The sequence below is a fragment of the Leucopleurus acutus genome, assembly GCF_964270905.1.
Source record: "Leucopleurus acutus genome assembly, chromosome: 10".
NCBI lineage: Eukaryota > Metazoa > Chordata > Mammalia > Artiodactyla > Delphinidae > Leucopleurus > Leucopleurus acutus.
This window is the reverse complement of record NC_139153.1, coordinates 7941788-7968983: the sequence shown is the minus strand read 5'-3', so window position 1 is coordinate 7968983 and position 27196 is coordinate 7941788. Positions and strand designations below refer to the sequence as shown.

Below are 27196 nucleotides of genomic sequence, written 5' to 3'. Positions count from 1 at the left end.
GATGATGGAACCACCATCAGCCAAAAAAAAAGATAGGAAAGAGTCCAGTCTGCTGCCCTGGAGCAGTGTCTTGGATAAGTTTCTGCAGGAGGCGGGGACCAGAGGAGGCGAGGATAGAGCCAGGCAGCAGCCCTCCGGACTGAGGGAGCCTGGTGGGGGAACCACGGCGTCACCTTCCCCTGAAGACTCTGCAAGGCCCTGGCCAGACTGGAGGGGAAGAGGAGGCCAGGGACTGGGGGCTGTCTCCCTTAGGTCAGTTGAGGGAGGTGCAGACCCAGACCCTCCCAGGCTCTGCAGGGCCTCTCCCCTCCCTCAGGCTGCATCCCAGCCCCAGCCTCTCTTCAAAGCCCGGAGCTCGCAGGCAGGTAGCAGGTGAGGTCAGTCCAAGATCGGGGTCTTCCCTCAGAGCGTGAATGGAGGGATGAGAGGGCAGGAGACAGGACAAGCTGAGGGCAGGTCAACTCCTGGGCTGTGATCCCGGCCTTCAGGGTCCCTGTGAGTGAGCGACGGGACAGGGGAGGACTCCCCATCCAGAGACATCACCCCCTGGCCGCAACACAGAGCTTACTGTAGAGCCCACAAAATCTAAGAGAGAGAGAGAGAATTGGAGAAAGTCAGAGGCCGCCCGGCACTGGGGCTCCGTCAGCCACTCCTCAGGGCAAAGCTGGGCAGAGGGGTGAGCTGCCCAGGTTCTGAAATGCAGCCAGCCCTGACTAGCTGGAAGGCCTTGAGCCAGTCATTCCACCTCTCTGAGCCCCAATTTCCTCATCTGTAAAATGAACATAGCCTACTTCTTCACAGAGTGATTCTGAGGGGTTAAAAAGATGTAAATAATGCCAGCCGAGGGCTTTGCACAGTGTTTGGCACATAGTAAATAGTGGAAATGACACCAAAGTAGAGCTTACTTTTCTTCCAGAGGTCTTTGGCTCAGAACTGAATGGTGAGGCTCACTCCCCTTGAGCTCCCAGTGAGGGAAGGAAATCCCCAGATGCTGAAGGAAGGCAAACTGGGGCTCCCTTATGTCACCTTATGTAACACTGAGCTGTTAGGGCGCTTTGGGGAGGAAGGAGAGGACACTGAGTGGGCCAACCTCACACTAGTCACAACCCCAAACTTCTTTGGAAAGGCCACGTGGCTGTCTTAGTCTTGCACTTTTGGAAGCTGCCACCAGAGGGCAAGCTCCGACCTCACACCAAAACCATAGAAACGACCAGGTGCCAGTGTCTCCAGGGACAGGAGCCTCAGAGACGGACAGCTTAGCAGCCCAGGAGGGCCCTGAAAAGGGCACTGGCAGCAGGGAAGAGCCTGGCCTTTGGACTTGGACCTCAAATCCTGGCTCCACCACTTAGGTAACCTTGGGCAAGTCCCTGGACCTGTCCAGACCTCGGCTTTCTCATTTATAAAATGGTGGTCATGATGCCTGCCTGATGGGGAGCTGTGAGGAGTGACAGCTTTCGCTGAGCATTCACCACTGCCCCGTTATAGGCACAGTCTTCCTTCCTTGCAGGACAGCCCTGTTAGGTGGTACCATTCTCACCACCCTCGTTTTTTGTTTTTTTTTTCCTTTATTTTTCTTTCAGTTTTATTGAGATATAATTGACATACAGTACTACAGAAGTTGGAGGTGTAGAGCAGAATGACTTATATTTTGTGAAAGTATTAGCAAACAATTTTTTTCTAATTTAATAGACACTTTATATAGCAGTTGGTAACCTCCATTTAAAACATGTTAAATTTACCAAACATAACATTACCTGAAATGGGCTGTGAAACCCTCAATATTATTTGGTGCTCTGAAACTTTTTACATAAACCACAGTTGGGGGAGTGCTGATTCATGAGACAAATTCTGCTCTTTTCTTCTTTCTCTTACTCCACCGTCACCTCCAAGACATGTTAGACTGGAGGCTGAGCTCTCCCTGCCATGGGGAGGCAGAGGAGGCGGCCTCACGGAGAACAGGGACTGGGACAAGGGTCGGCAACAGATGCCTCAAAGACGTGAAACATCTGACTTGGATTAGGAGGCTTCTCAGGAGGATGAAATGAAAGGGTTGTTCTGAAGCCGGAGCGCCTCTCCCCATCCCTTGTCCCATCTTACGATGACAGTTCTGAGGGGTTGGTCTGGAATATGCATAGATGGTGGGGACTGGGGGACAGTGCAGGCCTGGACTGGGCTCAGGTGGGGTGAGTCAGGTAGAGTCTGGGTGTCAGTGCTTAGCACTGGTCAGGTGTCCTTCCAGTCATCTGGTGTGCCTGTTTGTATCCAAGTCCAGTTGTACTTGGAAGACGATGGAGACTGTGGACCACTCCATAGATCAGGTCTCTGAGTATCCTCGGGGGATAAAAAGGACCTGAGTCTTACTTTTTTTTTTTTTTTCACCACCCTCATTTTAGGCAGTGCAGGAAACTGAGGCTCAAAGAGGTGAATTCATTTCTTAGCTCAACCTGCTTCCAACACAGACAACCTGCCTTCACAGTCCAAGGGTATTCACACCACAATACTAGAGTAACTCCTGCCAAATGAGATAATAATCCTCACTATCCCCATTTTACAGATAAGAGGCTCCAAGAGATGAATGTAATTAAAGGAAAGTGATGAACATACACCCAGCACACGCTAAGAGCTCAAGGAAGGGTGAAACGACGAAATCCGATTTCCCATGGCAGAAAACGGGCACCCAGACAGACGGGGTGTCTCCCCTTTCTCTAGGGGCAGCATGGGCCCCTGGGTCAGAGGACTGACCTTCCTTTAGAGAGCAATCTGGAATTATCACTACAATTGTGAGTGTGCAATTCCACTTCTGGAAAGACACCAAGAAAACAGAAGGCAAGGACAAAGATGGTCACTGTAGCATTGCCAGTAACAGTAAAAACCTGGGAACCTCCCTAACAGCCCCTACAAGGAGAACAGTTAAGAAACTATAATTCCTTCGTCTTATGTAATGCTAGGCACTGGATAAAAAGGACAAGATGGTTCTCCACAAAATGATAAAGATCTTTAAGACGTGCTCTAGAGTTGAGCACAAAAAGCAATCTGAGGAGGGATTTGTTTTGGACGATGCCTCTCCTATATTAGCACATAACACTACCATATATTTCACAAAGGGACATACGTAGATACACAGATAAGCATCTGATAACTGGTTATCCCTGAGACTCTGGCCTTAGGTGTCAATTTTTTCTTTATTGTATATTAATGTTACCTGATACATACGAAAGTTTATGTGTACTATACGAGGTATAAAGCATACTGCACCAAACACCTGTGGGCTCACCATGCAAGTACTTAACTCGCCAATAGTTTGTACACACCCACCTGTCCCCCACCTCATGTCCTTGCTTCCCTGCTTCCATCCCAGCTACAGAGAACCACCATGATACCTTTTGTATTGATCATTTCTTTGCTTTTTTTAAAAAATACGCAATATTACCATATATATATATATATATATATATATATATATATATATATATATAAACTGTATTTAGCATAGTGTTACTTAGTTTGTTAACTCAAAAAAATTATCTCACTGTCGTCTTCTGGAATTCTATTTTTTCCCCTCTCTCTCAATATTATGTTTCCAGGATGTATCCATTTCATTCCATTACATATAACACGTTCATTCATTTCCACAGTTGTAAACAATTCTGTGATGTGAATGTATCACCATATATTTATCCATCCTCCTGTCAATGGCCATTTAGGTGGTTTTTAGTGTTTGCTATTTTGCAACTGCAGCCAAGAGCATTCATACATTTCTCCTGGGTTTATACTCATGGGAGGGTTTGCTGGGTCAGGCGTGCCAATGTTCGGATTTGAGGGATAACCTCCAACTGTCTCCCAGGAAGTCGGCCTCTCTGTTAAGGTTTCCACCTTGTGCTTCACTTGACTTTGAAGGTGCCCCGCCTGGCGGGGCCAGCCTCGCCCACCTCCGCACCCCGCGACCGCCAGCCACCCACCCGGAAGCGTGCGCCCGCTCACCTTTGTTCTCCTGCTTGAGCTCCTCCTGCAGCAGGTCCGTTTGCCGGTTGCCCAGCACGAAGGCAAGGAAGGAGAGGATGAGGGCGTTGAGGATGCCGATGATGGCCAGGATGTATGCCCAGCGCACCGAACAGTCCCCCAGGGAGTACTTCCCGGTCTTGGCCCCACACATGTCCCGGATCGTCTCGGCGTCCCAGCCGTCGGGGAAGATCATGCAGCCCAGCACAAGGCACAGAGCTGAGAGGGCGCCAGGCCGAGCCCACCGCCAGGGTCAGGAAGGAAGAGAGAAGGGGAAGATTACTTCCCAGAGCCTGAGGACCACCAGGAGGCCCCCTGAGGCTGGGCCCCGCTCCCCCGCACCGCCCATCAACCCAAGAGCTTATGAACCACCTCCTGTGGATCCAGAAACTCTACACCCTGGGAGGACCTCATGCCTTGGGGAGCAGAAACTTTCCAAAACACAATGCCACCTCCTGCCCCCATCAAATCAACTCCTCCTCCGGGAAGGCTTCCTGGAAATAGGAGAAAATAGCAAACCAGGGTCACCTCCTTCAGCTCCCTTTAGCATCTTGGCCATGCTTACCCTCTCCCATCCTCACCATTCTTTATTTTTTATTTTTATCATTTACTCAACAAATTTTTATTGAGAGCCATTTTCCGGGCTCAGTAGGCCACCTCCAGCTGTGACCTTCCCCTCCTGGCAGAGAGTTTATGACTATGTCCACTGGCTTTATGTTGCCTTTTTTAGTGCCTGACAGTCCGCCAGTTACTGTTACTGTGTCTGAGACCTGAGGTCACCACAAGGCTCAGGTTGGGGCAGAGGGGCCCTTGACCCCCCGCCAGGCCCACAGGTGCTTAACCTGGGTTTTAGATGACAGTGATGACAAAGTGGGAGTGGCGGTCAGTTCTGCCCACTGTCTAGGAGGCACATCTCGTTCGTTGCCAGGATGGGGAGGGGGACACCTGGCTTTGCCATCTCTTTCCCTCATCTACCGTACGAGGGAGTGCTCCCCACGGCACAGACTCTTCCCTGCCTCGAGTTCTGCCTCCTCAGGCCTCACCCCGACCTTCTAACAGGACAGTCCTTCCACACTCCCCTAGGGTGTGCTCCTTATACGGACACAGGGCGCCCCTGACAGCACTGTGATCTTACACATCAAACACACATACACACACACACACACACACACACACACACACACACACACACACACACACACGTTGGAGCAGGCCTTCCTCCCCTATCCAAAGCGCTTGCCTTCTCCAAGACAATTCTTAGCTCAAGTGAAAGACACCTCTAATAAATGGCTGGGGAAAAGAGCTCGTGGCAAAGGGAATGGCAAATGCAAAAAGGCCCTGAGGCAAGAATGAGCTTGGTGAGTTAAAGAATTCAACAAGTTTGAAGATGCCCTTTAGATACCCAAATGGAGAAGGAAACTCAGGGAGAAATCAGGGCTGGGGATATAAATGTGGGAGCTGTGGGCATGTAAATCCCTAGGACTGGATGTTATGGAAACTGAAGAGAAGGCCCAGGACGGAGCCCAGGGGCGCTCTAGCAATTATGGGGTGGGAAGAGAGGAGGAGCCTACGGAGAGGGCTTGACCCAGCCACCTTCCCATATTTCCCTAACACTCTTCAGGACCCTCCAGGACCCTCCAGGACCCGGGAGAGGGGAGGAGGGTCAAATGCCAGGGATGGGGGAGTGGGAGACGAGGCGCCTAAGTCCTTCACATCTGCAGAGTCCTTTGAGGAGGGGCGGGGGAGGCTGCACTCCCACCTCCCCGTCCTCAGCCCTGAATCTCCAGCTTGAGGCAGGGGTGAGGAAAGAGCCTGGGAGGGGCAAAACCCACCCAGTCCCTCCTCCTCTACCCGTACAGTGTTTCCTCTCCTGCCCAGAGCATCCCCGTCACCATGGAAACCGCGGCAGTAGCCTGCAGGTGGTCCTCCTCCCTCTGCAAGCTCAGCGTTCAAAGAGGTTTTCTCCCGGGGCTCTGCGCCTGCACGTTCTCTCTGTCTCGCTGCCTCATCACTTACGTGTCTCTCTAGTCGTGTGTCTCCATTCCTTTCTCTTCTCCACCCTTTTCATCTTTTTTTGCCTCTCTCTCCACACCCCTCCCCCTCTCTCTCCAGCTAGTCTATACAGTGCTTAATCCTCAGTCTTGACCCTCCCTCTTCCCTTTTCTCCTTAGATCTCAGCATCTGACATTCATTCAACACCCCTCCTCTTCTCTCTGCCTTTTCTTGCTTGTCTTCCTTCCCTTTATCTATCCCCTCGCCCTTTCCTCTCTCTGCCTCTCCCTTCATATATTCCACAAATAAACTCTAAGTGTCTTCTATGTGTCAGGCACTATGCAGGGTGCTGGGGACACTGCCAGTCACGGTCTTGTCCTCAGGAGCGGAGGTGTGTGGAGACGAATCAAATCAAATCAACACACAAATAGAACATTTATACATGTCAGGGAGCGACTGGAAGGAGACCCAGGATGACAGGGCGCTCAGAGAAGGCGTTGGGGCGGGGGGGGGGGGGGAACTCTCTCTCCATCTCTCACTCACTCTCTCTGCCTCCTTTACTCTGCAGTGTTTTAGGTGGTGGCTATGGGGCCCCAGAGGCTGCTCTAGGAACTACAAACACCCAGGAGTAAAGCAAGTGGAGAAAAGCCGATCAGACAGGTTTCCTGAGACCTGGGGCAGGAGAGGAAGAGACCTCTAGGGACAGCATAGACCAGGTAGGTGATCAAGAGGCTCAACGATCAGGAGGTGGAATAACTAGAGACAAGGCAGCCTTCAGCATCCCTGTGTGCTGGATGAGGAAACCATGGCTGAGGTCTCTGGAGTCCAAGTTCAAGTCTCTTGGAAATAATGAGCTGGCTGAAGAGCCACCTGCTATAAGGCATAGACACAGGTGCAGGGTGCAGGGTGGGGTAAGTGGGGTGCATTGTGGGATGTAGAGCATCACCCCTGGCCTCTACCTACCACCCACAGTCATGATTAAAAAAAAAAGTCTCAAGCCACTGTCAAATGTCCCCTTGGGGGCAAAGATGTCCCTGGTTGAGAACCGCTGGTCTAGGGGAAGGGGCCTTCGGATGGGGCACCGATATCCAGTCACCCTAGAGTCTGCTGACTTCCCAAGCAGCCAGGTGGTGTTGGACAAATTTAAGGTTAATACTATTACTGTTATTAATAATATAATAACGATAACAAATAGTATTGAGTGCTTAACTACGTGCCAGGGTGTGAAGCTCCTAATATGCATGATCTCATTTAATCCTATAACTAACCTGAGGCTCAGAGGAACTAAGTCGTACCGTATCCATGTCACACAGCTAGGAGGTGGCGGGCTCTGTATTCAAACCCAGACAGGTTTTCACTGAATGTTTCTCTCTGAACAGACTCACTTTTTCTTTGGCCGTGCCACGCGGCTTGTGGGATCTTAGTTCCCCAACCAACCAGGGACTGAACCCAGGCCCTCAGCAGTAGAAGCTCGGAGTTCCAACTACTGGACCGCCAGGGAATTCCACAGACTCACTTTTTAACTGAGAGGCATTTACTGTAAAAGTAAGCTTTATATCACCATCAAAGGAAAGGAAACCAGGATCATTTACCATAGATAGAAGGCAACTATAACCATAAGTATAGTAAAAACAAAACATTGTTCTTAGGTTCTAGCTGGACACTTTTACCTGCCAAATGATCTGAGACACCTCAGAGCACCTTAGAAAGGAAGGAAATTCTGACACATGCTACAACGTGGAGGAATCTTGAGGACATTATGCTAAATTATATGAGCCAGTCACAAAAGGTCAAATATTGTATGATTCCACGTATATGAGGAGCCAAGAGCAGTCAGATTCCTAGAGGCGGAAAGTAGAATGCTGGTTGTCAGGGACTGGGGGCGGGGCATGGGGAGTTAGTGTTTAATGGGGACAGAGTTCTGCATGTGAAAAGAGTTGTGGGGACAGATGGTGAGGGTGGTTGCACAACAGGGTGAATGTTCTTAATGGCACAGAACTGGACATCTAAGAATGGGTAAAATGGTAAATTTTATGTTATGTGTATTTTACCAAAAAAAAAAAAAAAGAGAGAGAAAGAGGAAGGAAGGGAGGGAGGAAAGGGAACACAGAAAATGACACGACGTATTTTCCTCATGGATGTGTATGTAAATGCACACAAAAAGATCAGGAAAAATAGAAATTACGTTCATAACAATGGTGGCCTCTGGGCAGGGAGTGGGTGGGGACTTTAGCCTGTTTGTAATGCTTCAGCTTTTCACGGAGTGAATGTATTCATGTATTACTCATAAAATTAAAAAAAACATAATTTAAAATATTGGTTTTTCAAAGAATATACATACGTAAGCTTGCATGTCTATAAACATTTCTGGAAGAATACAGAAGCAACTTAATGATGGGAACCTCTGAAACACTGCCTGGGGTGGAGGAGGAAAGAGGGAGACACTTTTTATTCTCTGCCCTCCTGTACTGTTGGAAAGTGTTTAACATTTGCATATATTACTTTTATGATAAAAATGATAATATTATGTCCAGTCCTTTGCCACCTATATCTGGCCATGAAATCCTCTTACACTTTTAAAATATAATTAAGCAACTAAAGGAAAGTTAAAAGGAAAAACAATACTTGAGTTTGGGGAATGAACCCAGGATGAGACTAAAAAAGTGATGAAGTTAAGAGAAAATATACAGTATACGTGGGTGCTTGTTTCCTTTAAAGCTTGTGGTGTAAATGTGTCTTTATGTAAAGCTTTTTAATTATGCATTTTATGCTTAGCTATTTTAATGGAGTTTCATTATGACACCATGACACTATCCTCAAGGGACATACACTGAGCCGATCACTCCTAAAGGGAGGGCTTTGTTTATGCTCAGCTGTCCCCTCCATGCCTGATGCACCCCGGCTGCTACCCATTACTAGGGGGTCAGATTGGATGCCCCCCAGGGCTTTCTGTCCCTGAGCAGACTCCAAAGAGGCTTGATATGGACTGAACTGTGTCCCCATAAAAGTCATATTTTGAAGCCGTAACCTCCAATGTGAGAGTATTTGTGGAAGGGGCCTTGGGGAGGTAATTAGGGTTAGATGAGGTCATGAGAGTGAGGCCCCATGATGGGATTAGTGCTCTTATAAGCAGAGATACCGGAGAGCTTGCTCTCTCCCTGCACCTGCCACCTGACGACACAGCAAGAAGGTGGCCGTCTGCAAGCCAAGAAGAGGACTCTCACCAGAACCAGACCATGCTGGTCTGGAATTCTAGGTCTTGGAATTCTAGTTTCCTGAACTATGGGAAAATAAATGTAAGCCACCCAGGCTATGGTATTTTGTTATGGCAGCTACACACAACAACTTGGATGCCCCTTAGAGTCATAACATTGGGGGAAAATGTGACTTCATTTATATAACATTCACACTGATAACCCTGCTTACTTCTAAGGAGGGGACTGAGGAGCCAAGGATAGGACAGGATGGAGACCTTGCACTGCTAACCTGCTACACCTTTTGAATTCAGGACCACGTGAATAAGTTACCTACTGAAACCTTAAGGCAGGTGGGAGTTGATCATTAATAAGTGACTATGGCCAGAGATTTTTTCACTCACTTGGAATGAAATAATTAAAGCAACAAAGAACTGCAATGCACAAGCCAAATGGAGCTCACAGAAATAATGAATTAATCACCAAAAAACCCCATAAAACTGAAAATCTCTAGACCCCTTTTGACTGAGCTTGCCAATTTCTAGGAATTTATTCTAAGAAAATGCTCAAGGATCTGCTCTAAGATTTAGCTATGAGGATGTCTATCACATCTTTATTTGCAAGAAAGAGAAGAAGGAAGAGAGCAGGAAAAGAAGGGAGGAAGAGAGGGAGAAATAATAAAAGAAGGAAGGAAAGAGAGAAGCAACTAATTATCCAACAACACAGGAATATTCTTTCATACCATGGAATACTACTCCCCTATTAAACTATACTGAGGAAGATTTAATGATACAGAAAATACTTATGATATGTTAGGTTTCAAAAGGATGTGAAAAATAATGTACAATATAATTTCATTTTGGGAAGAAATACTTACATAGTTATAGCAAATAGTTATATAAAATTTACCACATCAGGAACTATGCTAAGTACCTTACACACATTACTTCATTTAATCCCCACAACACTCTGTGGAGTAGGTACTATTATTATCTTCTTTTTACAGTTGAGGACACAGAGGCACAGAGAGGTCATCCAAGTTATCCAGGTCATCCAGGTCACACAGCTGGTAAGTTACAGAACCAGGATCTGAACCCAGACAGTCTGGCTCCAGAGCCTGCTCATAACCAGTACTCTATACTGTTATGACTTCAGACCAACAGTTAAGTTGACTGTTTCTGGGAAAGTGAGATTATGTGTGTAATCTTGGTCATCTATATTCTCCAATCTTTGTACAAAGAACAATGATAAGTTTACAAAGCTGTAAAAAGTCCTAGAAAAGGTGAGATATACAGAGAAGCAGTATAGCACAGAGTGCACGGATGGCTGCTCGTATCCTGTATCTTCTATGAGTCCCTTCCTCACATTTAGGAAGGTTTTCTAGAAAGAACCAGGCTGACTTGGGGGCTGAGAGAAGCCCGGAGAAGGACCTGTGTCAGCACTACGACCACAGCTTTCCAAGGGAGCGCCTCCCCAGGCCTGGTGCACTAGGGGGCTGTAGGGAGACACCCCCCACACACACACCCTAAGAAGGAGGTTGTCCTCATGTCCCTCGCACCAGCTCTGTCCTGCCCCCCAGGGCAGGGGCTTATTGTACAAGGGAGACCAGACCTCTCCTAACAGTCAACCCCGCCCGCTGGATTTGAAGATCCAGGCCCAATCTTAGTGCCTCCATTAGCTGGGGAGCTCGGAGGGGACGGGACTCTCGTGCCTGGGCTCCCTACACCCCATCCAGCACCCAGATTACGGGGACACCCTGACTCCTCCATTTCCCTCACCCCCAGTCCAGTCCACTTGCAAGGCCGACTGTCTTGACCTCCAAAAAATATCTCGGACTGACCTCTTTTCTCCATCTCCACTGCCACCATCTGTCCAAGCTGCCACGATCTCCCTCCTGGAAGACCGCAGTGGCCTCCTAACTAGTTTCTCTGCTCTCATCCTTGCCCCATCGTCTGTTCTCCACTCAGCATCCAGAGTGAGCCGTCGAAAGCAGATGGTGCCACTCCCCTGCTCAATACCCTTCAAAAGCTTCCCACTACGCTCAGGATAAACCCTGACGCCCAGTCCTGGCCTGTGTGACCCACAGGCTCACCCCACTTTCCCCCACGCCATTCGGCCTCTCGATCCGTACACTCCAGCCACCCTGGGCCTCCCTTCTAACCCTAACCCTAACAACACTTCTAGTTCAGCCCCCGGGAGGGCTTGGCACTGACTGTTCCCTCTCCCTGGGACACTTCCTCCAAGCCATTCAGTCCCCAGCTCGTGGTTCCTGATCTTGAGAAGACTACTGTTTAGTAGGGGGACTGTTAGGAACACAAATAATTGTATCTGTTGTCACAGATGCTGTTATGGAGAGATGGGACGCCCATCACTTTGTGTGGTAATTATTTGGGAACAGTATTTACTCCACCAGCCCTGGGCCCAGCCTGCATGGAGCCCACACACAGCCTCTTGACAACCTTTGAATGCGCTGCATCCCCCGCTACCCTGGCTCGGCTCTGCCACACTCATCTCAAGGGCTCGGTAAGAAAGCTCCCGCCGCTCTCCCCGCATCCTGCCTCACTCCTCCAGTCTGGCCCAGGCCCATGCAGGCGGCTCCGTCCCTTCCACGTCCCTCTGGCTCCTCCAGGCAGCCGTCCTTTCTCAAGGCTGTCCTTCTCAGTTTCTCTGCTGCTAATCTGAGCAGCTGCTCTGGCGCCTCTCTCCAAGCCGCCTTTTCTGGCTCCTCCTCGACCTGCATCTTAAAGGTTGGTGTTTCGAGGCTGTCTCCTCTTTTCCCTCTACACGCTCTCCCCGGGCAATTTCACCCACACTCAGACTGACATCTAACATCTCCAGCTGAGACCTCTTTCCTCGGTTCGAGGCCAGGTAGTCAACAGCTGGTCAGAGCCCTCCTCCTGTGGGTCTCATAGGGACCGCAAATTCAGCATTTCCCAGACTGAGCGGATCTCCCTGCTGTGTCCTTTGGGAATGTCATTCCAAGACCAAATCATTCAACGAGAGGACCCTGCGTCACCTGCAAGGTCTGCCTGTCCTCACCCCACCCCACACACACACACCTACTGGGCTCCTAAATAGGTCTCCAGTTTTCTCCTCCTCCCGTGCCCCGGCCTCAGCCCCTCTCACCTGGACCACTGCCACTGCTTTCCCCCCAGGCTCCTGGTCTCCCATCAGGCCTCCATCAGTCCCTTCCCTGCAGCAACTGCCCAAGTCACCTTTCTTTTCCTTTTTTAAAAATTTATTTATTTTTGGCTACACTGGGTCTTCGCTGCTGCTCGCAGGCTTTCTCTAGTTGCCGTGAGCGGGCTTCTCATTGTGGTGGCTTCTCTTGTTGCGGAGCATGGGCTCTAGGCATGCGGGCTTCAGTAGTTGTGGCGTGTGGGCTCAGTAGTTGCGGCTCGCGGGCTCTAGAGCGCAGGCTCAGTAGTTAGTTGTGGCGCACGGGCTTAGTTGCTCCGTGGCATGTGGGATCGTCCCGGACCAGGGCTCAAACCCGTGTCCCCTGCATTGGCAGGCGGATTCTTAACCACTGCGCCACCAGGGAAGTCCCCAAGTCATCTTTCTAAACCCGCATCTGGCCCTGGTCATTCCCATGCCTACAAGTAATTGCCCATAACCCAAGAATAAGACCCCAAACTTCAAGGCCCAACTTTCAGAGCTCCCCTGCTTTTCCAGGTGTATTTCCCAGTTCTCCCCACTTTTCAACCTTTCCTCCCTGGTTGTAGCACAGACCATGGAATATTGGAACCAAAGGGTTATGACGAAAGACACACGACAGCTAATAACAATTGCTATTTGGCAAATTGGGTTTCCTTTGTGCCAGGGTGTGTACACACATTCTCAATCAATCCTTTAACTGCCCCATGAGCTAGTTACTATTATGGTCCCCATTTTATAGAGGAGGAAACTTAGAGTCAGAAATTGTATAACCTTCCAAAGGACACTTAGTTGGTAATGCCACACTCAGGATTCAAATTCAGGTTGGCTGACTGCTGAACGTGCTGCCTCCAAAGGAGCGGGTGGTGGAGCTAGGACTTAAATGAGAGCTTATCATTCAGGGACTTCCCTGGCGGTCCAGTGGTTAAGACTCCACGCTCCCAATGCAGGGAGCACAGGTTCGATCCCTAGTCAGGGAACTAAGATCCCATAGGCCGCACTGCACGGCCAAAAAAAAAAAAAAAAGAAAAGAGCTCATCATTCATTCATTCAATAGACACTTATTAAGCACCTACTATGTGCCAACCCAGACTCCTGATCCAGGGCTCTCCTTATGCCATTAAACGGCTCTGGGATAAAAGGTTGATAATGATGAATAACATGAAATGGAATGAAAAGAATAAGACAAAAATAAGAGGCTGTCAGAATAAGAACAGTTCAGCCCTCATCCTCTCGACACCTCCAGCCCATCCTCTCCACCAACAACCCGCCCCCGCTCAAAACACTCCAAGGCCATTCTAGGTATTATACTACACTCAGGAGGCATATAGGAGGGAACTGATGATTTGCTTACATTGAGAAAAAACAAATTTCACCATGAGGAAAACATCCATAGACAAAGTCAAAAGATAAACTGGGAGACAATATTTGTAACATATCACAAAGAGCTAGCTTTTTTAATTTATAAAGAGTTCTTACAAATCAGAGGAAGAATACCATTAGCTTGGTAGAAAAATATTTCTGAACTGACAGTTTACAGAAAACATACAGGTACACCTTGGAGATATTGCGGGTGCAGTTCCAGACCTCCACAATAAAGCAAATATCACAATAAAGCGAGTGACACAAATTTTTTTTTGGCTTCCCAGTGCATATAAAAGTTATGTTTACACTATACTATAGCCTATTAAGTGTGCAATAGCATTATGTCTAAAAAAATGTACAAACTTAAAATACTTTATAGCTAAAAAATGCCAAAACAATTACAAAGATCACAGATCACCCATAACAAATATAACAATGAAAAAGTATGAAATATTGTGAGAATTACCAAAATGTGACACAGAGACACAAAGTGTAGCAAATGCTATTTGGAAAAATGGCACCGATAGACTTGCTCAACACAGGGTTGCCTCAAACCTTCAATTTGTTTAAAAAAAAAAAAAAGGCAATATCTGTGAGGTGTACTAAAGTGAATTGCAATAAAATAAGGTCGGCCTGTATATATAAAAGATGCTCGACCTCATTCATAAAAGAAAGACAAATTACTATCATAAGAGAGTACTTTTTCCCATCAGTTTGGCAAAAATAAAATATTTGATAACACAGTTGGCAAGAATGCGGGGAAACAGGTACCCTCGTACATTGTTGCTGGAAATGTAACTCTGCATAACTTCCATGGAGGGGACCTGACTGGATCTGTCAAAATTGTAAACATAAAGACCATTTAATCCAGCAATTCCACTCTAGGTCTTTATGTTATCCTTATACTTACATATGTATCAAATTATATACATCATCCACTGAAACACTGCGATAGCAAGATATTGTAAATAACTTAAATATTGATGACATAAAAGATGACACATCCACACAAAAGTATATTATGCAGCTCTTAAGAAAAAAGCAGCTCTCTGTACACTGATCTGGAACAATCTCCAAGATGTGTTGTTGAATTTAAAAAGCAAGACAAACCAAGTGTTTAGTATGCTACCATTTGTGGTGGTTTATAAATATGTCCACAACTTTTTAAATATACTTCCTTTCAAGAGGAGGAGCTGAATTCTCCTCCCCTTGAATGTGGGCTGGATTTAGTAACTCACTTCTAACAATAGAGTGTGGCAGAAGTGGTCTGTGATATCTGAGATTAGAACATAAAAGGCATTTGCTACGACAAAGGAGGCAAGAATGTACAATGGAGAAAAGACAGTCTCTTCAGCAAGGGGTGCTGGGAAAACTGGACCACTGCATATAAGTTAGTGACATTAGAACACTCCCTCACAGCATACACAAAAATAAACTCAAAATGGCTTAAAGACCTATATACAAGACACAACACCATAAAATCTTAGAAGAGAACATAGGCAAAAGGTTCTCTGACATAAATCATAGCAATATTTTCTTAGATCAGTCTCCCAAGGCAAAAGAAACCATCAACAGAATGAAAAGACAACCTACAGAACGGGAGAAAATATTTGCAAACCATGTAACTGACAAGGGGTTAATATCCAAAATATATAAACAGCTCATACAACTCAATAGCAAAGGAACCAAATAATCCAACTTTAAAATGGGTGGAACACCTAAATAGACATTTCTCTGAAAAAAGACATACAGATGGCCAACAGGCATGTGAAAAGACGCTCAACATCACTAATTATTAGAGAAATGCAAATCAAAACTACAATGAGGTACCACCTCACACTGGTCAGAACGGCCATCATTAAAAAGTCCACAAATAACAAATGCTGGAGAGGGTGTGGAGAAAAGGGAACCCTCCTACACTGTTGGTGGGAATGTAAATTGTTGCAGCCACTACGGAGAACAGTACAGAGATTCCTTAAAAAAGAAAAAATAGAGGGCTTCCCTGGTGGCGCAGTGGTTGAGAGTCCGCCTGCCGATGCAGGGGACACGGGTTCGTGCCCCGGTCCAGGAAGATCCCACGTGCCGCGGAGTGGCTGGGTCCGTGAGCCATGGCCACTGAGCTTGTGTGTCCAGAGCCTGTGCTCCGCAACGGGAGAGGCCGCAACAGCGAGAGGCCCGCGTACGGCAAAAAAAAAAAAAAAAAAGAAAAAATAGAGACACCATATGATCCAGCAATTCCACTCCTGGGCATATATCCAGAAAAGATGAAAAAGATGTGGTATATATATGCAATGGAATATTACTCAGCCATAAAAAAGAATGAAATATTGCCATTTGCAGCAACATGGATGGACCTAGAGAATATAATACAAAGTGAAGGAAGTCAGACAGAGAAAGACAAATATTATATCACTTACATGTGGAATCTAAAAATAATACAAATGAATCTATATACAAAACAGAAACAGACTCACAACTAGAAAACCAATTTATGGTTACCAAAGGGGAAAGGGGGGCGGGGAGAGGGATAAATTAGGAGTATGGGATTAACAGATAGAAACTACTACAATACATAAAATAGATAAGCAACAAGGATTTACTGTATAACACAGGAAACTATATTCAATATCTTGTAATAACCTATAATCTGAGAAATATATGTATATAACTCATTTTGTTGTACATGTAAAACTAACACAATATTATAAATCAACTATTCTTCAATTAAAAAAAAAAAGGCAGTGGGATGGCCAAAACAATCATGAAAAAGAACAAAGTTGGAGGACTCACACTTCCTGATTTGAAAACTCACTACAAAGCAACAGTAATCCAGACAGACTGTTACCGGCATAAGGATAGACATACAGATCAATGGAACAGAAGTGAAAGTCCAGAAATTAACCCATGGTCAATTGATTTTTGGCAAGGGTGCCAAGACCATTCAGCTGAGAAAGAACACTGTTTTCAATAAACGGTGCAGGGACAACTAGAGAGCCACATTCAAAAGAATGAAGTTGAACTCTTACTTTACACCATATACAAAAATTAACTCAAATGGATGAGAGCCCTAAGTGTAAAAACGAAAACTATAAAACGCTTAGAGGAAAACAGAGGTAAATTTTTGTAACCTTGGGTTTGGCAATGGATTCTTAGAAATGACATCAAAAGCACAAGCAACAACAACAACAACAAAAAGATAAACTGGACTTTGTGTAAATTTAAAACTTTTGTGCTTCAAAGAACACCATCAAGAAAGTGAAAAGACAGCCATAGAACGGAAGAAAATATTTGCAAATCATATATCTGATAAGGGACTTATAACAAGAGTATAAAGAACTCTTACAACTCAATAGTAAAAAGAAAAATAATCCAATTTTTAAATGGGCAAAGGGGAAGGGAATGAGGGGAGGAAAGAAATAGGTGAGACAGATTAAAAGGTACAAACTCCCAGTTGCAAAATAAATGAGTCGTGGCTATGAAATGTACAGTGTAGGGAGTACAGTCAATAAATATATGTTTATATGGTAACATACAGTAACTAGACTCATCATGGTGATCATTTTGAAATATATAGAAATATCAAATCACTGTGTTGTATGATAGGAACTAACAGTGTTTATGATAGGAACTAACAGTGTTGTAGGTCAATTATACTTCAAAAAAAAAAAAGAAAAAGAGAACAGACTTGTGGTTACCAGAGGTGGGGGTGGGGGGAGAGACAACTGGATGAAGGTGGTCAAAAGGTACAAACTTCCAGTTATAAGGTAAACAAGTGCTAGGGATGTCATGTACAGCATCAAAAATATAATTACCACCTCCGTATGTTATATATGAAAGCTGTTAAGAGAGTAAATCCTCAGAGTTCTCATCACACACAAAAATTTTCTATTTCTTTAATTTTGTATCTATATAAGATGATGGATGTTCACTAAGCCAAATTATGCTGTACACCTGAAACTTATACAGTGCTGTATGTCAACTGTATCTCAATAAAACTGGAAGAAAAAAATGGGCAAAGGATCTGAATAGGTGTTTCTCCAAAGAAGGTATATAAATGGCCAACAAGCACATGAAAAGATGCTTAACATCACTAATCATTAGGGAAATGGAAATCAAAACCACGAGTTACCAGTTCACACCCAGGAGGATGGCTGTAATCCAAAAGTCAGATAATAACATAAGTGTTGATGAGGATATGACTAAGCACCTTCACACACTGCTGGTGGGAAAGTAAAATGGTACTGCCCCTTTGGAGTACAATCTGGCAGTTCTTCAAAACGTTAGAGTTGCCACCTGAGCCAGCAATTAGACTCTCAGGAATATATCCAAGGGAAATGAAAACATATGTCCACACAAAAACTTGTACACAAGTGTTCACAGCAACATTATTCATAATAGCCAAAAGGTGGAGACAATCCAAGTGGCCATCAGCTGATGATTGGATAAACAAAATGCAGTATATCCATACAATGGAATATTATTCAGCTGTAAAAAGGAATGAAGCATTGACCCATGCTGCAACATGAATGAACCTTGAAAACATTATGCTAAGTGAAAGATACCAATCACAAAGACCACATATTATATGATTCCATTTATACAAAATGTCCAGAACAGGCTTAATAGACAGAAAGTAGGTTAGTGGCTGCTTAGAGGACAGAGAAGATGGGCATGGTAGGCTTAAGGGGAGATAGCTAAAGGATAGATATAAGGCATCTTGAGGTTATGTAAATATCTTAAAATTGATTGTGGTAATGGTTACACAACTCTGTAAATATACTAAAAACTACTGAATTGTACACTTTATATGTGTGAATTGTGTGGCATATGATTTAAATCTCAATAAAGCTATTACCAAAGAAGGGGGGTGGGCATCATATCTTCTTATTTCTCTCTCTCAGAGCACTCATTCTGAGGTCTCCTCCAGCCGACCCCAGCTAAGGTCTTGGGTGCAGCTTCATGAGACACCTCAAGCCAGAGCTACCCATCTAAGCACTCCCAAATTCCTGTGACTCACAGAAACAGAGATAATAAATGCTTGTTGCTTTCAGCCACTAAGTTTTGGGGTAATCTGCTATGCAGCAATAGATAACTAATATACCATTTATTTTTTTAAAATATAGTTTGAATTTGCTTGTATATTTATGGGATTTCCTGGAAAGGATACTCAAGAAATGGTAAAAGTGGTTGTCCCTGGGAGGAGACTTCTGGGAGGGTCACTGAGAAATGAGAGCAGGGAGGAGACTTACATCTGATTAAACACCATTTTATCTTTTGAACTTTGTTTCACGTGCATGTATTAACTTTTCAGAAAAGTAAGTGAAAGTCTGGAAAAATTTTTAAAGATTAAAAAACAAAAGTCAACAACTATCTGCTGCTTATAGATGAAGTCTAAACTCCTGACCATGGCTTAGAAGGCATCCGCAGTCCAGCCCCTCTCCACCTTCCCAGTCTCAGCTCTCACCTCCCCTTGTGCTAATTGTTCGTGGTGCCCAAAACACACCAGGCTATTTCCCTCCTCCACACCTTCAATCATACTGTCTCTTCTGCCTGGTTCCCCTTCTCATCCTTTAAGACTCAGCTCAAATGCTCTTACTTTTTGGAAGACTTCTCTGGCTGTCCTTAATGTGTCAGAAGTGTGTGCCCCCAAGATACCCTTGCATGATTCAATCATTTCATATGTCATCCCATAGTGTGATGATCCAATTTCTTTCCTGCCTCTCCCATTAGACTATGAGCTTCCGGGGAGCGAGGACTCTTACTCAGGATTCCCTGAGCCTAGCATAGCCTGACACACAGAGGAGGCTGTCAGTAAAGGACTGATGTGAGAAAGAAAGGAAGGGAGTAGGGAGAGAAGGAGCAAAGCAAAAAAATGCAAGAAGGGAGGGAGGGAAGGAAAGTGGAAGGCAGGAAAGAAGGAAGGAAGGGGGAATTGGGGGAGCAAGGAAATGAGGGAGGGAAGAGTGGGAGGAAAAAAAAAAAAGAGTGGGAGGAAAGAAATTCCCCCAATGTGCTCAGCAGTCTCATCACATTCAACAGAGACTCACTGGATGAATAAAATCCCAAACCAAATCTGAAACATAAGCCAAGGAAGCGGGGAGGGATGTGGATGCATATTCTAGGCTGTAGTGACACTGCTGCTCCTACCTCAGAGACCGCTGATGATTTAGGACACACATCTGGGAGGCTGGAAGATGCTCACCTCTGGCGCACCAACCAGCCCCTGCTGCCACCTCCACCATCAGTCTCCCCCCAGCTCCCACTATATCTCACACGTGCTGTTTGCCACAGTGATTCTAGCACTGGGCAGTGCCTGACACATAGTAGGCTCTCGACACTGAATAAATGTGGTCAGAATCACCTCCCTTCTGTGGATAGAGGAGTCTCACTTTGTGAGCATGGCCTTGTCTCTTCTCTCGGGGACTCAGTTTCGTTATCTGTACAACAAGGGAGTTGAGCCAGCTGATTGGTAAGACCCTTCCCAGCTGACGGTCTATGACTTCTTAAGGCCTTTGATCATCTCAGCAAGTCCAAAGTCTTTCACCTGAGTAGCAAGGACCCCTCACAAGCTGCTCTTCACTCAGACTATGTCACAAGAATAACAGTGACCATTTACTGATTGTTCACACTGTATACCAGGAACCACACTCAGCATTTCAGCCCCATGGTTTCATTTCTTTCTTTCCATCACCTCTGAAGTAGGTACAATAATCACCTCCATTCTACAGATAAGGGAACTGAGGCTCAGAGAGGAAACCCACTTATCCAAGGGACACAGCTGGGAAGTGGCAAAGTGGGAATTCTAAGTCCTCCACCACTTCCCCACACTGCCCCCTCGGACCCTCGACCAGGCTTCCAGTCTGAGTCTCTACTCCAGCCAGCAACCTCCCCTTGGCTAACCTCACTCAGCCCACAGGTAAACACTGAGTACATACACCTGACAGTTGTAACTTGTAATCTGTGTATTCACGTCCTGTGTTTCAGTTCAGGGCTAAAAACAGGTTCTAGATCCATTTAGACTCATGGGAAGTTTCAGCTCCTTCTTTCACTAGATGTGTGACCTTTGGACAAGTCATTTTAACAGATGAACAGTAAATGACATAACGAATGTGAAAGTGTCTAGCATCCGAAAATGGGAAAGACCAGGTAAAGAGTAGCAGAGATATCCTGAGAAGCCTTGAAAAACTGACCCCTGGGACTTCCCTGTTGGCGCAGTGGTTAAGAATCCTCCTGCCAATGCAGGGGACACAGGTCTGAGCCCTGGTCCGGGAGGATCCCACGTGCCGTGGAGCAACTAAGCCCGTGCACCACAACTACTGAGCCTGCATGCCACAACTACTGACGCATACACGCCTAGAGCCCATGCTCCTCAACAAGAGAAGCCACCGCAATGAGAAGCCCGTGCACCGCAACGAAGAGTAGCCCCCACTCGCCACAACTAGCAGAAGCCCACACACAACAACAAAGACCAAACACAGCCAAAAATTAATTAATTATTTTAAAAAAGAAAAGCTGACCCCTAACTCCACAAAGAGCCACCTGAGTCTCCCAGCCTACTTAGCATTCGACTCTTCTGGCAAATTCATCCTGTCTCTATTCCCATCCTGAATGTTCCTTTATAAATCCTTGGGCTTTCTAGTTAGACAGACTGAGTTACAATTCTGGCTCCACCACTTACCCCCTGTATGACCTTGGACAAATGACTCTTTCCTTTCAGAGGCTCAGTGTTCTCATCTATGAAATACTCATAGTGGTACCTACCCCATAGGATTTTTGTGAGGATTCAATGACAGTATGCATGTAAATGTTTAGCATATGGTCAAGCATATAGTAAAGGCTCAGAACATGTTAACTATTTTTTTCCTGATTATTAACAGTGGTAGTAGCTTCGAACCGCCTGCTGATTAAATCCAAATTTTTTGACCCAGTACTCAGAGCCTTGCACACTGTAGCCCCATCATTCCTTCCTGGCCTCTTTCACTGCTGCTCCCCTACGTGGATGCCACACTCAAGCCAGATGTGGCTTTCTCCCCTCTGTGTCTCTCCGTCCATGATCTTCCTCTCCATTCAGAATGCTCTCTTGCAACTCACATCTGTCCACACCCAGCCCCACTCAAACTTCACCTCCCAACTAAGGCGGTATCCTCCTCAATTGCCCTGGGCTTCCACAGCACCTAAAGCTGAGCACGTATTAGTGCTCAGACTGTCCAGGATGAGGCCTCTGTCTGCACTTGTCTAACCCACAGTAGCCCTCTTCCAGTGGTAACACCTGACTTCCCTTTGTGGGAATTTATCTTTCTCCCCTATCAGTTCATGTGTCCCAGGAATGGGTATGTGGCCGAGACCTTAGACAGTCACAATGATTAATTAAGAGGTAGACACTTGACCAAAGCTAGACAATCAGAATCAGCCCTGGAACTTTTGCTGGAACCATTGAATAAAAGCTCTTTTTTATTCCACAGGCATCTCTAAGCTGAAGCAATGTAAATTCAGAGCTGCTGGTAGCCTTACTTATAACCTTCAAGAGAGAAGTGAATTTAAAAGTGAGCCAACACAGAGGAACCAGGAAATGGAGGTTGACTGATTTTTTTTAATATTTATTTATTTATTTGGCGGCACTGGCACTCGGGATATTCGTTGCTGCGTGCAAACTCTTAGTTGCAGCATGTGGGATCTAGTTCCCGACCAGGGATCAAACCCAGGCCCCCTGCATAGATAGGGTGTGTGGAGTCTTAGCCACTGGACCACCAGGGAAGTCCCAAGAGATTGATTTTTTTTTGGAGTATAATTGCTTTACAATGTTGTGTTAGTTTCTGCTATATAACAAAGTGAATCAGCTATATGTATACACATGTCCCCATATCCCCTCCCTCTTGCCTCTCCCTCCCACCCTCCCTATCCCACCCCTCTAAGTGGTCACACAGCACCGAGCTGATCTCCCTGTGCGATGCAGCTGCTTCCCACTAGCTATCTATTTTACGTTTGGTAGTGTATATATGTCGATGCTACTGAGAGACTGATTTTTAATGATGTTATTTGAGCATCTGGATCCATCCGTGCCTGAAGCCAGTGCTCTTGACTTTTAATGTATGTGAGCCAAAAACACTACGCTCTTTACCTTATTTTATTTTATTTATTTATTTTTTTTTTGCGGTACGCGGGCCTCTCACTGTTTTGGCCTCTCCCGTTGCGGAGCACAGGCTCTGGACACGCAGGCTCCATGGCCATGGCTCATGGGCCCAGCCGCTCTGCAGCATGTGGGACCTTCCCAGACCAGGGCACGAACCCGTGTCCCCTGCATCTGCAGGCAGATTCTCAACCACTGTGCCACCAGGGAAGCCCTTTATCTTATTTTAATTTACTTAAGTCAGCTTGAGTTGGGTTTCTGTCACTTTTCACTGAAAGACTGCTGACCAGTATAGTGATTCACCTAGATGGTAAGCTTCCTGAGAGCAGGGATTGCCCACATGCTGCATGGCATGGCCAATAAACAGCTTGAGTAAATGTTCACTTGAACAAGAACCATACAACAGGCATTCTCTCTTTTTTTTTTTTTTTCTGTCTGTACTGCATGGCATGCGGGATCTTAGTTTCCCAACCAGGGATCAAACCTGTGCCTCCTGCAGTGGACGCACAGAGTCTTGACCACTGGACCACCAGGGAAGTCCTTCTAATTCTTATCTGATACAAATAAGGCCCTCTGCTTCTCTGCAGTTTCTCTGAGGATGACTGATTTCTCACTTTCTGAGTGGAATGATCTTGGTGAAAGAGTTATTCTAGGAACCCCACAGGCCTGAAAGAGATACTTTAAATCCACTAATCTGACTGATTAGTCCCCCACTGTACAGATGAGAAAACTGAGATTTAAGCTAAAAAGTGGTTGCTTAACACTACATGGTGAGTCACAGGCAGAATTAACTAAGACAACCCTCCCCCACCAGCGCAATCCCATGACTTGTAGTCTAGTGCTCTGGCCTCTGCCTCTTTCTTTTTTTTTTTATAAATTTATTTATTTTTATTTATTTATTTTTGGCTGCGTTGGGTCTTTGTTGCTGCGCTTGGGCTTTCTCTAGTTGCGGTGAGTAGGGGCTACTCTTCATTGTGGTGCGCAGACTTCTTATTGAAGTGGCTTCTCTGGTTGCGAAGCATGGGCTCCAGGCACGCAGGCTTCAGTAGTTGTGGCACGTGGGCTCAGTAGTTGTGGCGCACGGGTTTAGTTGCTCCACGGCATGTGGGATCTTCCCAGACCAGGGCTCAAACCCGTGTCCCCTGAATTGGCAGGCAGATCCTTAACCACTGCGCCACCAGGGAAGCCCCTGACCTCTGCCCTTTATTAAGCAAAGTAAGTCAGTCACTTAGCCAGAGCTCAGAAATCTCTAAGTAAAATACAATGAACTGCTCAACTCTGATAACTGCCCTTAGGGGTGGGGCGAAACACAAGGGAAAGAGCACTGGACCAGGAGTCATGACTAGTTTACTCTATCACTGGCTGTGTGACTTTGGGTAAGACCTTTATGTCTCTAGGCTCAGTTTCCTCTCTCTATGATGGGGGTGGAGGAAGGCAGGGTTTGAAGGAGCTGATTCCTAAGATCCCTGAAATTCTATATTTACATGAGGGTTGTTGAATAGTTCATCAAATCCCCAAGATTAAACCCACATGGATTACAGAGAATTGGATGGATTACAGCGAACTGGAAGGCCAAGAGGTCAGTAACCCATCTGCAGACTACAAATCAAGGTTCAGGATATGGGAGTTCCAGCTGAGCATATATTCTTTCCAGCTCGCCTTTTAAGAGTGGAATGGAAATCACCTTCTGGGTACTGATAAATACGGAGATACGTCCCACATCCTACAATTCTCCTTTCTCACTTTCTCCAAAATCTTAAAAGACCTCCACCTAAGTCAATTGGAGCAAGCCCACTAGAATGTCCACACTGAATAAATGCTGCCTTCTGCAAGGTAGTCCTTTTGGGAGTTTGAACAATCTTCCAACGGGCCAGAAATTCCTCCCAGCATTTGTAACAGTCCTCTTGGGGAAGCAAACCAGCCTCATGATTTTGCCTTCACACCTTGGCTTTCATCTCAAGTGACAGTTCTCATCTTGACCACCCATTGTGTTTTCTTCTTTTTTAATTTTTTAAATTAATTTATTTATTTGGTTGTGCTGAGTCTTAGTTGCAGCAGGCGGGCTCCTTAGTTGTGGCTGGTGCGCTCCTTAGTTGTGGCATGCGAACTCTTAGTTGCAGCACGCATGTGGGATCCAGTTCCCTGACCAGGGATTGAACCCGGGTCCCTTGCATCAGGAGCGCGGAGTCTTAATCACTGTGCCACCAGGGAACTCCCATCCATTGTGTTTTCTACACTTGGCCATTTCCAAAAATCATAGTCCTCCTTTAAAAAATGGAGGTTTGGGACTTCCCTGGTGGCGCAGTGGTTAAGAATCCGCCTGCCAATGAGGGGGACACGGGTTCGATCCCCGGTCCGGGAAGATCCCACACGCCGCGGAGCAACTAAGCCTGTGCACCACAACTACTGAACCCGCGTGCCGCAACTACTGAAGCCCACGCGCCTAGAGCCCGTGCTCCACAACAAGAGAAGCCACCGCAATGAGAAGCCCGTGCACCGCAACGAAGAGTAGCCCCCGCTCACTGCAACTAGAGAAAGCCCGTGCTGAGCAACGAAGACCCAATGCAGCCAAAAATAAACAAATTATTTAATTAAAAAAAAAAATAGAGGTTTCCCCTCAAGGACGATGTTCAAGAGTATACACACCACAATCCAAAGACAATTTCCTACAATGTTTTGAGGAGTGGAACCATCAGCAAGTGACAGAACAGCTTCTTCAGGAGGTCTCTTTGAAGGGGCTGACACTTGTTGAATATCCTGGGGTGCTTATTTTGAAAAACCACCTCTGCTGCATGATCATCACATTTTCCCTTCTCTTTCTCAACCCTGGAAGGCTCTAAACGTTTTCCTTCACCAGCCTTCATCGGTCCTCCTCCTCCATCCCTGCCATCCCCTGGCCCAACTGTCCTCAGCCCAACTCTCTTCCCTGCCTGCAATTAGGCAAATGCCCAAGTTGCTGAATCTTCAAAATCTGTCTTCGATTGAAAGGTAGGCAGTGATGGGGGACTCTAATGGATCCTGGAAAACTGTCTCAGCAGTTCTTACTCCCAAAAGGCCCTTCTCTGGTTTTTAGGGCAAGGCGTCTGTCTTAACCAAACATTTCAGAGGGTCCCAGAGACTCATTCCTGCTAGGCATGGCACCAGAACCCTTCCTGCCTTGGTGGGGGTGGGAGGCTGGAGACCTGCTCTCCAGAGGCCCATGTTGCCAGGTGTTGTCAACCACCTACACTTCAAACATTGGACAGACACTACAGACAGCCTTCTCTTAACACCACCCTCCATCTTTTCCCGACTTTATAGTTTATAAATTACTCTTTCATGAGTTCTTGGACTCTTCTCCACTGTTTTACAGATGAGGAAACTGAGCCTCAGAGAAGTAAAGTGAAACATCCAAATTGATAACGTTAGCAAGTTAAAGGTCACTGTCAGATCTCTTGATTCCCCATCTCATTTTTTTGTTTTTAATTTTTTAGGTCACGCCGTGTGGCATGAGGGATCTTAGTTCCCCTACCAGGGATCAAACCCGTGCCCCCTGCATTGGGAGCACAGAATCTTAACCACTGGACCACCAGGGAAGTCCCTCATGCTTTTTTCAATGCAACAGAAATTGCTCACACCTAGAGTAACTCCTCATTCAGATAGTTATTTCCCTTAAGAGCCAAGGGTCTCTTTCTCAGAGACCCTCAGAAACTCAGACATAATGCTCATCCATCAATAAACGCAATCTGCCCACATCCAAGCACACAGACCTACAGACCCAGTTCTAAGGCTATGCCCTCTGCCCCAAGGTGTCTCTCTCATAGAATCCCCTCCCCACTGGCTGCTTAGAGTCAGCGAAGGAGGTGTGTCTTTAGACAGAGGAGCAGAATCTGTCTCTGACTCCTCCAAGAAGGGGTCCTGGAAGAAGCCCCTTCCTCAGCGTCTGTTCTAGAAGTCCCACCCCCGCCCCTCCCCTACCTGCCAAGAGCTGCATCCAGGCGCAGATCTTGTAGACCGTGGCCGTGTTGCAGAAGAAGAAAAGAGCAAAGCAGGTGATGCAGCCGAGGATCAGCACCATGGAGAGCAGCACGAAGAAGGCGGCCGCCTTGAAGGCGCCGGACGGGATAGTGCTGAAGTCGGTGAACGAGCCGCGGCAGGTGAGCTCGCGGCCCGCCAGCCCGCTGCCCACACAGTAGTGGAAGAGGCCGAAGTAACCAGGCTTGGGGGTGCTCACGCTGTCGCCCACCCAGTAGGGCTGGATGAAGACCACCACGTTGATGATGGCGAAGCAGATGGTGAAGATGGCCCATAGCACACCGATGGCCCGCGAGTTCCGCATGTAGTGCTCGTGGTAGAGCTTGGAGGCCTCCTGCGAGGGCAGCAT

The 27196-nt window shown here is 46.3% G+C and overlaps 1 protein-coding gene across 1 annotated transcript; it reads right to left on the bottom strand.

Moving 5' to 3' along the window:
- LHFPL4 (LHFPL tetraspan subfamily member 4) lies at positions 1 to 27196 on the bottom strand (the record flags this gene model as incomplete). The annotated part of the gene is made up of 3 exons (XM_082847364.1): positions 1 to 585; positions 3982 to 4218; positions 26791 to 27196. 3 exons carry the CDS (start codon positions 27194 to 27196, stop codon positions 485 to 487), a joined length of 744 nt encoding a protein of 247 aa, XP_082703490.1. The 3' UTR covers positions 1 to 484.